This window comes from Neurospora hispaniola (assembly GCF_033458365.1).
Source record: "Neurospora hispaniola strain FGSC 10403 chromosome Unknown B0T23scaffold_2, whole genome shotgun sequence".
Classification (NCBI taxonomy): Eukaryota; Fungi; Ascomycota; class Sordariomycetes; order Sordariales; family Sordariaceae; genus Neurospora; species Neurospora hispaniola.
Window position 1 is genome coordinate 3,405,090 of NW_026944407.1, and position 10,377 is coordinate 3,415,466.

Genomic DNA, 10,377 nt, shown 5'->3' on the forward strand with positions numbered 1-10,377 from the left:
TTCAACGACTTCTGGTCGAGGGCAAGTGACGCCGATGGATCCTCGGTCGGCTCAAGCCATCCCTTTTTCTTGAGTTTCTGGTAAAACGTGTCGGCCTTTCTTTTTTGCTCATCTCTCTGTTCTTTAAGCTTGTTGTTTTCAGTCGTGAGCTTCTGGATTGTTTCACTGCGGGATCGTGTGGCGGATTCCTTGGCCGCTGCTTCTGCCTTGTCCTTGGCTTCTTCGGTTTGAACAAGTCGTTGCTCGGTGTCTTCGTACAGGTTCAATATGTTATCGAAGACATCAAGGATTGTTGCGCCTATGTCATTAGGGTCGGCGCCGCCTTTGATAGGAACGCCAAGCGCTGCCGCGGTATCCATGATATCGTTCAGCGTTCGGTTTAAGGATTCCGACATCTGTTCGGCCTGCTCGGTTTTGCGAGTAGCTTCTTCCTGCAAGCGAGATAGAGAATCCTCCTTCTTTTTGAGATCGGTTTGCACTTGCCGCCAATGTTCGATGTCGTCCTCCCTTTGTTGCTCTGCAAATTGGAGTTCGTTGATTCTCTCCTCCAGGCCTTTGATCTTGGCCTCGGACGTGTGTGTGGCCAAGGCTACCGCTGCAAGGCGTTGCCTGTCCGCGTCTTGCTTGAATTCTCGGAGTTTCTGCAGCTCATGTTGGTCCATAGATCTCAACTTCTTCTCCTCCATCAAATGTTGATACGTATCAAACTCTGATTTCTCTTGATCCTGCAGCCTCTTTTCGGCCTGGGCGAGATATGTTTCCACCTCTTCCTTGGCCAGCTTGTCATCATCCACCTTGATCTGCAGGGCACGGAATTCCCGGAGTAGCCGCATCTTTGTTTTGCTTGCCTGGTCGTAATACTCCAGCAGGGTATTGAAAGCCTTGCGGATCGCAGGGTCTCCTGCTTTTTCGATGTACGTCCTCAACATACTGTGCCTATCGACCTTATCATCCAGCACGGCTATGGCGTGGTCCTTGTACTGCGATAACTGGGCGACCATGAACCGTGTATCACGCAACGTTCCCTCGTCGTATGGTTTGTATTTCAGTGGTTTGGTGGGGTCCGTTTTCCCTTCATTGTCGTCCCGCAACCGGTCGTACTCCTCGATAGCGGCTTCATTATCCGCCCTATGTCCCTCTTGACTTGTGAAGGGGCTGAATGTAAAAGGGTTGTTCATGTCTCGGTAGCGCCCCACTTCGTGTTTATTTTTGACACGAACAGGCTGGCCAGACTCGTCGATGTCTGAAGTGTTTGCGATATCTTCTTTTTCCTCGTCTGACTCGTATGCCTTCTTGATCTCCCTAATGACTCTCCTAGCGCCGGTACCGTCACCAACATACCGTTCGTGGAGCAACTTGGGCTTCTCTTTTTCCGCGTCCTTCTCACTTTCCCAGTCACTCACGTAGTCATCTTCCAGCGATGTCACGTCCTCGCTGACCTTAACATCTGCACTATCCCCGGCTTTCACTCTCACACCCGTGTCACCCCCATTGCTCTCATCTTCCACAACGTCATCCCAACCAGAGCCCGACTGGAAGTAAGATCTTTGCGCAGGGGGATTGTATTTAGTTTTGCCCTGGGCTGCGATGCGAGAAGCCTCCTTTGCCTCTTGCATCCTTCGGAAAATATAGGCCCCGGTATCCTCCTCCTCTGGCATTTGCTTCTCTTTCGGCTTTGAACCACCAGCTGAAGCTGCAGGCGTCTGTGAAGTCGGGGCCGCAGTAGGAGCTAAGGCTGGGGCCGTATATGAAACCGTAGTCGGAACGGTAGTTGAGGCCGAAGGTGGAACTATACGCCGACCAGCAGCTGGAGCCGGGGCCGGAAGCCGGGTCGCCGCCGGAGCTGGAGGCCGGGTCACCGCCGGAGCTGGAAGCCGGGTCGCAGCCGGTCCAGATACTGGAGCCGAAGCCGGAGCCGGAGCCAGAGCCGGAGCTGGAAGACGGGTCACAGCCGGTCCAGATACTGGAGATGTCATAGGGCTTTCCGGTTCGCTCATATCCATACGTAGGGACTGTCGTGCTTTGCTCTTCCGGAGCTTCGGCGTTGAAGAACGGGCCGGATCGTTAAGAAACTGGCCCGGGGTGTTAGGTGACCCACCTCCGGGGCCAGTCCCATCCGAAGGGTAGGACATCTTGCAAATTCACTCCTGACTGTTAGCGGACGTCTTGCAATACGAACCTTGAGTATCTTGGTGTTGCTATTTTGCTCGATGTTTGGTGCTGCAAATGTGTTGAGATGAGCAATATTGATGGTACCGACACCGACTGGGAGTTTTCGTCGGCCCAAAAGGACTGCTGGCATAAAGAAGTCTTGCTGCCACCTGTTCCTGATAGCCGGTTATGGTGGCATGCGCATGCTCAAAGGAAGCCATTCAACCTGGCCGGAAGCGGGTAAGTTAAGCATATCAATCACACTCGAAAAACTGGCATTGACAAAGACTCGACGGGTCAGTTGCCGCTTAGTCGGCTTTGAAGAATCGAACGTGGGCGAGAGCACTGACAAAGAAACGGCACGCCCGTCGTTGATTTAGGCGGCCATTTGGGGCTCAATTCTCTTTGGTGTCACAGCCTAGATGAATCCATTCAAGCCTCGAGGCCTTCCCGTATTGCTACATTTTCGAAGTGGGCTGTTACTGAATGATCCCAGACCTTTGTCCGCGAATCTGAAGCTTCTCATCCTTAACAGCAGACACACTGTGCAGCTCGCTGCTGCTTCTAGTTCTGCCCCTGCTGTGATAAGGTTGCCAAACATGGCTGAGGTCCGCACGGCGCGGTACACTCCGTAACTTACTTACAATCCTCGTGAATATCTCGATCAATCGCCATTATTGGGTACAGGTAGACAAAGACACGGCTTAGGGACGATGGCTTTGGGTGAACAACATACCGCAGGAGGTGTTGGGACACTCCTTCCTCACCTCCACAAATCCAACATAGCCAATAGTCTCTTTTAGCTATACCATCCTTGCGCCCCTGGGCCTTGCTGGCTTTCCTCCTCTCGGTGATCAATCATGGGTTCTTTGATGTTGTAAGCGTCTATGATGTCTTTCCAGATATCCATATCGATCGACATGATAGCCTGATGTCTAGTAGTGCCGTGTCTTCCTTGAGCCTTTTCGTGCTCGTCTGCGTGGACATGGGCGGCTATTTTCACGTGGGTTAGTGGAGGCGGCGCAGGAAACAATCAAGAGAAACATACATAGAGATGGACGACCATATGAGTCAAACTCCAGTTTGAGGCCCCCTTCTCGTAGCAGAAAGCTCACGTAGAACATGTTTTCAACGGTTTGACCGAATGAGCGGGGATTAATGACGAAGCGTAGAAGGTCAATGCCTCCTGAGGAATGCAGCGCGTATTTCTCCATGATGAGGAATTCTTGCTCGGGATCGTCCACCTCACCGTTATTGAGGAGGGATTCCACGGCATCTTGCGCAGCATTCTGTTTGTTCTCCAGTTGCTCCAGAATGTTCTTACAAATGGATGGAAGGTCGTTCTTATCGGACTTTTTCAAGTCCTCGGCCCTCAACTCCTGCGGTCTCACCTCGATAAGGCTGTTGATCTTGAAGGGAGCGTTGCGCTGCGTCATTCTTCGGACTTTCTTTTCGATGGACAGAGGGCCCGAGAGGAAGCCAGGCAGAGCTGGTCTGCGTACGCTGGGAACGGCAGCATAACGGCCCAGGTGTGGCCAGTTCAACATATCGCCTTCGTCCCCCATATCCTCCTCATCTTCAGTATCGGCAGCAGCACGGCCAGGCCGTCGTCTCCTGTGACGTTGTGTGCTGGTAAGTTCCGGGGCGTCGTCGTCCTCGAAGCCGCGGCCATGACGCATATAGGTGATGCATTTTGAGACAAATTCGTCGACATCAATGCCATTGCCAATGTTGCCCGATGTTAGCCGTTGGACCCTGCGAGCGGACAAGTCGGCAGCGAAGACTAGACCGCGAGAATCAATGGTGGCCTCGTTGGTCTGCTTCACATCGCGCATAATAGTGTCTGACTGGTCGAAATAGTTGATCAAGGCGTCCGAGGACTTGTCCTGCATGAACTGGTCGGGGTTCTCTCTCATTTCCCTCTGCATATCTCGCAGCTTCCTCTGGATCTGCCGCCGCTCCTGCATGGACTGGGCAGGATCATACTCGTCCAGGTCGCCGTTTGCATCCGGGTTGGGCGGCGATGGGTCCCTGATACGCCGCCTTGTTGCCGAGGGGCCTTCATGGCTGTCTGAGACCCGTTTGCCCTTGTTCCTCACCTCCAGGTTTCTGGCTCGCGGAGGGGAGGCATCGTAAATATCCTCGTCGGACATGGGTGTGTTTGCGGGATACGGGGTGACCGGTGTGTTTTGGTAGGTACAAAGTGTACAGATAAGCCGACAAAGCACCAATGATCCTCGGTCGATAGGTCCTTGGGCCTATCCAATGTCAAAATGAATATCAACAGACCTCGGTCGTGTGAGGAATGGTTGTCGTCGGGCGAAAAGAGATGATGGTAGTAGACAGCAAGCCCAGGATTTCGTTGTCGGGGCCTCGACTGTGGTTGAAGACGGAAGATCGGGTACACAAACACAACTGAATTCTTCCCGACTTGAACGGAAACCCGAGCACTAGGTAGAGGTAAAAGACAGTGAAAGCGTGGAAAATAGAGAGTGGAAGCAAGCAAAGAAGGATGGAAGAGGAGACGCGTCCTCCAAAGAGAAAGACGCGATTTACAGTGAGTGGGAGCAAAGCCGGAGTGGACCCCGCCGAAAGAAAAAGGTGGATCCCCTTCTGGCCGATTCGCGGGGTGGAGCTGCCAGGGCCCGGGGAACCTTGTTAGCCGCTGTAACTGCGGTTCCTACTATGATACCTACGTTCCATGTGACACCTGCCAGCCCTATAGGCGGCGGGGTCATAGGTAGTGGGTGAAATGACCTGTACACCAGGTAGATAGACTAGAGGTACACTCATCCCGTCGTACAACATATCACATTCATCTTCTCAAAGACTTCAGCCTGACTCCTCATTCCATTTCTTTACACCTCTCTACCTACACATCCCATAACGTGCTTCATCTTCGGTTCCGGGGACGGTCACTCCCCGAAGTATCTGCAACCATGCCCATCATGGAGCCCTTTTCGTTTGCGAGCTCCGACCAGCTCAACTATCCCGTCTCGATTCGCATCATGAGTCTTGAGGGAGAAGAGACGCCCATCCCGTTCAGCACTCTCCTTGAGAGGCCAGACCTGCGACATGTTGGCTCTAACCAAAGGTACACCCACCTCTTTCTTGTTGTCCGAGAAGATGGCCACTGAATCAACTCTCATAGTCCCCACTCGGACCTCTATGTCACCGTCCAGGTCTGGGCCGGATCCAAGCCTCTGACTGTTCCCGTCCAAACACCCTACAAGTGGTTCCGGAATGAGCGCAAATGGTCCGAGTGGTTAACCCTGCCCATCGACTACTCTACTCTCCCCGAAAATGCCCGTCTGGCCATCACCCTCTGGGACCTCTCTCCAACCGGAGGCGAAGGCGCTCATGGTCATGCCATTCCCTTTGGTGGCACCACACTGCCCTTGTTCGATAAAGACAACCAACTGTACAAGGGCCGTCAACAGTGTTTTGTGTACCGACACAAACAAGCAGATGGCAATGATGATACCGGAACTCCTGCTTTCATACCCAGAAGGTCCGGTGTGGGCTCCAGCAAAAAGGGAACTCCCTCATCCATTGTGGACAACGATGCCGAAGAGTACGACCGCTTGATGGACCTTCTCAAGAAACACGAGATGGGAGAGATACCCCGTGTCGACTGGCTCGACCAACTGGCCTTCAGGGTAATCGAAAAGCGCGGATATGGTTCGGCCAAATCTTCCCTCAGGCTCAAGGCTATTCAGCGTCAACAGGAAGCTCTCGCCAGTGCCAACCCCGATGCCTCCAAACCAATCCCAGTGCCGTCCGACTTTCTGTTGACTGTCGAGCTGCCCAGATTTGACTTCCCCGTTGTCTTTGCAGATCACGAGTATCCACCTCCACCCATCTCGTCGCTCCAGCATCTATCGTCTTCACAGTCGGGTCTCATGGTGAAGCCCACACCAGATATTCAGCTTGGGCCGGGAATCAGCCGCATAGATGCCGACGATGAAACCTCCGCAGGCCGCTTGATCCGAGTTTACGATCCGGAGGTAGGCGCAAGGGACAACCCAGCCGAGAGCAAGCACCGAAGACTTGTCCGCAGTCAGCATCGCAACGGTATTCTGGATAAAGACCTGAAACCAAACGCTAAAGTCAGAGATGAACTCAACCAGATCATGTCCTACCCGCCAACCCACAGTCTGTCGCCTGAAGAGAAGGACCTCATCTGGAAATTCCGATACCACTTAACTAGATACAAAAAGGCTCTCACCAAGTTTGTCAAGTCAGTCAACTGGCTCGACGCGTCAGAAGCAAGGTCGGCTGTGGTAGTTCTCGAAAAGTGGACTGATATCGACGTGGACGATGCGCTGGAGTTGCTGGGCCCGACGTTCAGCAACTCGGCCGTAAGAGCCTTCGCAGTGAAACGTTTACGGAAAGCAGACGATAACGAGCTGCTGCTGTATCTTTTGCAGCTGGTTCAGGCGCTCAAGTACGAGCACATATTGCCACAGTCCCGTCAAGACGTCTCCCAGGATAGTTCCCTGGCCAGTTTCTTGATAACGAGGGCCGTGTCAAGTCTGACGCTCGGCAACTATTTCTACTGGTATGTTATGGTCGAAATCGACGACAGGAGCTCCGAGCAAGGACAAGATGCCAGGGAAATCTACACCAAGGTTGCATACGATTTCATGGCCGAGCTTGACAAGCAGCCGGGGGGCCAGGAGAAGAGAAGAACATACAAACGACAGGCCGAGTGGATCCGTATCCTTTCTCAAGTCTCAGGAGAAGTCAAGGAGGCCAACGAGTCTATCGCCAGAAGAACCGACCGGGTCAAGCACTTCTTGGCCGATTCCAAGAACGAGCTGGTCACCCTCGACCCGCCGCTCCCACTCCCACTGGACCCTTCGGTCATGATCACGGGCGCAATCCCGGAGGAGACCATCGTCTTCAAATCCTCCCTCCATCCCATCAAGGTGGCCTTCAAAACCACCTCTGGAACCAAGTACCCCCTCATTTTCAAAACAGGCGACGATCTCCGCCAAGACCAGCTCGTCATCCAAATCATCATGCTCATGGACGACCTCCTACAAAAGGAGAACCTCGACCTCAAGCTCTCGCCCTACAAGATTCTCGCTACCAGCACCAGCGCCGGCCTCTCGCAGTTCGTCCCGTCCATGTCCTTCCAGGGCATCCTCAACAAATACGGCAACAACGCCGCGCTCGCCTACCTCAAGCAAAATAATCCCGACAGCAACGGCCCGCTGGGCCTGCGCAAGGAAACGCTCGACACCTTTGTCAGGTCGTGCGCCGGCTACTGCGTCATCACGTACATTCTGGGCGTCGGCGACCGCCACTTGGACAACCTCCTCTTGGCCCCCGACGGGCACTTCTTCCATGCCGATTTCGGGTACATCCTCGGCCGCGACCCGAAGCCGTTTGCCCCCGTGATGAAGCTATCGAAAGAGATGGTGGACTGCATGGGCGGGGTCAACTCGGAGCACTATCGCCAGTTCAAGCAGTACTGCTTCTTGGCGTATAGTGCCCTCCGAAAAAACAGCAATTTGATTCTGAATCTCTTTAGTCTGATGGTGGATGCCAACATTCCGGATATCAAGCTGGAGCCGGATAAGGCAGTGTTCAAGGTTAGGGACAGGTTTCACTTGGAGCTGAGCGAGGAGGAGGCGATTAGGAATTTGGAGAAGATTATGGAGGATAGTTTGAATGCGCTGGTGCCGGTTATGATTGATCGGTTGCATGGAGTCATGCAGGCTTTCCGGACGTAGTGGGAGGAGGATATTTGTGTGGAGGATTGGTTAGCGATGTGTTTTGTTTTGCACATAGTCATAGACTGGAGTCAGCGTTATGAGGTAACATGAAGCATTCACATCATGATGTCCACCCATAGATCTACCTCTACATACCGTGATTATGCACACACACACTCCCCCTCAATCGTCATCACTACTCATGTCTCACCAAAGACAAAGACACCCTTACCACTCCTGAATCCTTCAAGGGTACCCTGCACCGCATCCTTCAACACCTTCTCCTCCGTATCCCAAGACCAGGTAACCTCCTGCGCCGGCGCAGCCTTAAACTTGCCCTCGCGCATCAGCTCCAAAATCTCATTAATCATCCTCTTCTTTTCCTCCGGGTTCTCCTCGGCCCACGCACTCAACCAGAATCCTTCAAACCTCAACCTCTTGAAGATCTGCGGCCCCGTAGGGAACGGGAAACTCTGCCTGCTCATGCCACCATATGTAACCATCACACCCTTGGGACTCAGACTCCTGACAATCTGCGCCGCATTCTTTCCGCCGACACAGTTCAACCCCAACATCAACGGATCCTTTCCGCCATTCGTCCACTCGTCCTTCAGCCTCTGCGTGAAGCTGCGATCCAAAAACTCATTCTCGGTCACCACCACCGTAGCGCCCAACTCCTTCAATTCCTTCTTCAACTCCTCCGTCTCCTCGGGCGTGTTTCTTTCCCTCACCACATTGATACTCCTCAGCCCCCAAAGCTTACCAAATTGAATCGCCGACCGGCCCACTCCGCTGTTGGCTCCATTCTGCAAGAACCACGCTCCCCCACTCGCCGTCCCCTTGGCAAACCCATCCACGCTCAACTGGATCAAGTCCACATAATCCTTCAACATCCGATACGCCGAGCACGGGTTGACGCTCACCGTCGCCACTTGCAAGGGCGTCAACCCTTCCTTGCCCTTGTCCCCTCCCACCTTCATCAGCTTCTTGTCCGCATCCTCCACCAGCGCGTGCGTCCTCAGCGTGCCGAACCCGGTCGTCGCCGGGATCACCCAGTCGCCCTTCTTCAGCCCCCGCACCCCGTTTCCTACGCTCACAACCTCAAAACACCCCTCGTTCCCCGGAATCACCGACGGCTCCGAGGTCCCCAGCAGCGGAGAGAATTTGGGTTTGACGCCATAGGTTCCCTGGATGGTGTTCACGTCGGCGGGGTTGACGGGGCAGGCGAGCGCCCGGATGAGCACGGAGCCGTCGGGGAGAGAAGGGGAGATGGAGTGTTGGTGGACCGACAAAACGTCGGCGGGCTCGCCGAAGCGCGAGAAGACGAGTGCTTTGGCTTGGGTGTACCCGTAGGGACCGGATTTGTGGCGGCGGAAGATGAGCCCGGAGGCGGCGGTCGGGGCGGCGGCTGCGGCGGCAGCGGTGCGGAGGACGAAGGGGGTGGTGGTGGTGGTGGTGCGAAGGCCGTGGCCGTAACCGGAGAATCGGCCGGTGGCGGCGGCGGCCCTGGCGACAGGGGTGAGGGTGGTCTTCATTTCGCTTTTTGGACTGTGACTTTGTCGTTACTTTTGTTTCGTGGAGCTAGGTTGAAGTTGGTAGTCTGTGTGTACACTAGTCTCGCGTCTGTTTCGAGGTTTTGGCGAGATTAGTGTTTGGGTTCTCTTGGCTTTTGTGGTGGTTCGGAATTTTAGAATTGGGAATGGGGGATTGGGGGAATGGAGATTGCAAATCGCTTACCGACCTGGCTTCAGAGCTGGCACCGACCCAGTCTAGTCTAGGTAGTCAATGCGAAGGGCGTTTGGGTTGTTCAGTTGTTGTTGTTGTAGGAGAACCGAGAGGAACTGAGGGGACGACGCAACGTGGAAATTGAGAAAAGGTGCGGGGACGGACGTAGTGAGATGATCGACGGCCGCAATGATGGAGAAAATGGAGACGGACCACGTCCACAGCTTGCGCTTCCCGTCACAAGCACACCATGGAGCTGGCAAGGACAGATAGACTACTACATCAAGACGGAAGGTAGCTTTGAGATCACAAAGGCCAAATTTGTATTTCGTCTTGCAAGTAATTGTCACCAGCTCTTCACAATCTCTCCTCAACCGACATCTACCGTACCTATCTCTCAATTCCATCCATCTTCCATCCCGTTTAGCTTCGGCAGTCATCAATCACATGATATCAAGCAACAACAGCCGTGCTTCCATCCATCTGACCCGACCTCACCCGCCGGGCCTCCAGTGCAGCTCCATCCAGGTCAGGTCAGGTCCCGTCCCGTCGCGGAGCTCTTATCGATTACAAAGTTCCACTCGGTCTGATGGAACCCCGATTCTTGTGGAATTGGCGATGACGTCTAGTCTTGGCATTGAAAAAGGTACGTACACTACACCAGAGGTACCCTTCAAGATACATAGCAAGGAGCTTTGACCATCATCACGTCTTATGTTCTTCTCCACTCGTTTGGCCAAGGCCAGGCCAATCTTGAAAGTCGCAAGGGTATCCCTAA

At 53.9% G+C, this 10,377-nt stretch overlaps 3 protein-coding genes across 3 annotated transcripts; 1 reads left to right on the forward strand and 2 right to left on the reverse strand.

Moving 5' to 3' along the window:
• Window positions 1–2,471: 2,471 nt before the first annotated feature.
• On the reverse strand, window positions 2,472–4,684 carry B0T23DRAFT_333539 (Nse4 C-terminal-domain-containing protein). Its single transcript, XM_062835766.1, has 2 exons — window positions 3,200–4,684; window positions 2,472–3,144 (listed from the first exon to the last, which is right to left on the reverse strand). The coding sequence occupies exons 1-2, from the start codon at window positions 4,302–4,304 to the stop codon at window positions 2,951–2,953; spliced, it is 1,299 nt and encodes a 432-aa protein (XP_062695824.1). The 5' UTR covers window positions 4,305–4,684; the 3' UTR covers window positions 2,472–2,950.
• A 181-nt stretch (window positions 4,685–4,865) lies between these two features.
• B0T23DRAFT_451800 (kinase-like domain-containing protein) lies at window positions 4,866–7,996 on the forward strand. Its single transcript, XM_062841126.1, has 2 exons — window positions 4,866–5,245; window positions 5,303–7,996. The coding sequence occupies exons 1-2, from the start codon at window positions 5,091–5,093 to the stop codon at window positions 7,890–7,892; spliced, it is 2,745 nt and encodes a 914-aa protein (XP_062695825.1). The 5' UTR covers window positions 4,866–5,090; the 3' UTR covers window positions 7,893–7,996.
• Window positions 7,984–9,647, reverse strand: B0T23DRAFT_86828 (uncharacterized protein). Its single transcript, XM_062841912.1, has 2 exons — window positions 9,612–9,647; window positions 7,984–9,497 (listed from the first exon to the last, which is right to left on the reverse strand). Exon 2 carries the CDS (start codon window positions 9,407–9,409, stop codon window positions 8,075–8,077), a length of 1,335 nt encoding a protein of 444 aa, XP_062695826.1. The 5' UTR covers window positions 9,410–9,497; window positions 9,612–9,647; the 3' UTR covers window positions 7,984–8,074.
• Window positions 9,648–10,377: the final 730 nt, after the last annotated feature.

Bases quoted from the DNA above. Each gene is read 5' to 3' on its own strand.
- B0T23DRAFT_86828 (XM_062841912.1), bottom strand. From the start codon at position 9,409: ATGAAGACCACCCTCACCCCTGTCGCCAGGGCCGCCGCCGCCACCGGC.
- B0T23DRAFT_333539 (XM_062835766.1), bottom strand. From the start codon at position 4,304: ATGTCCGACGAGGATATTTACGATGCCTCCCCTCCGCGAGCCAGAAAC. The intron at 3,145-3,199 runs GTATGTTTCTCT...ACGTGAAAATAG, and splicing joins ATATGGTCGTCCATCTCTAT to CCGCCCATGTCCACGCAGAC.
- B0T23DRAFT_451800 (XM_062841126.1), top strand. From the start codon at position 5,091: ATGCCCATCATGGAGCCCTTTTCGTTTGCGAGCTCCGACCAGCTCAAC. The intron at 5,246-5,302 runs GTACACCCACCT...CAACTCTCATAG, and splicing joins CATGTTGGCTCTAACCAAAG to TCCCCACTCGGACCTCTATG.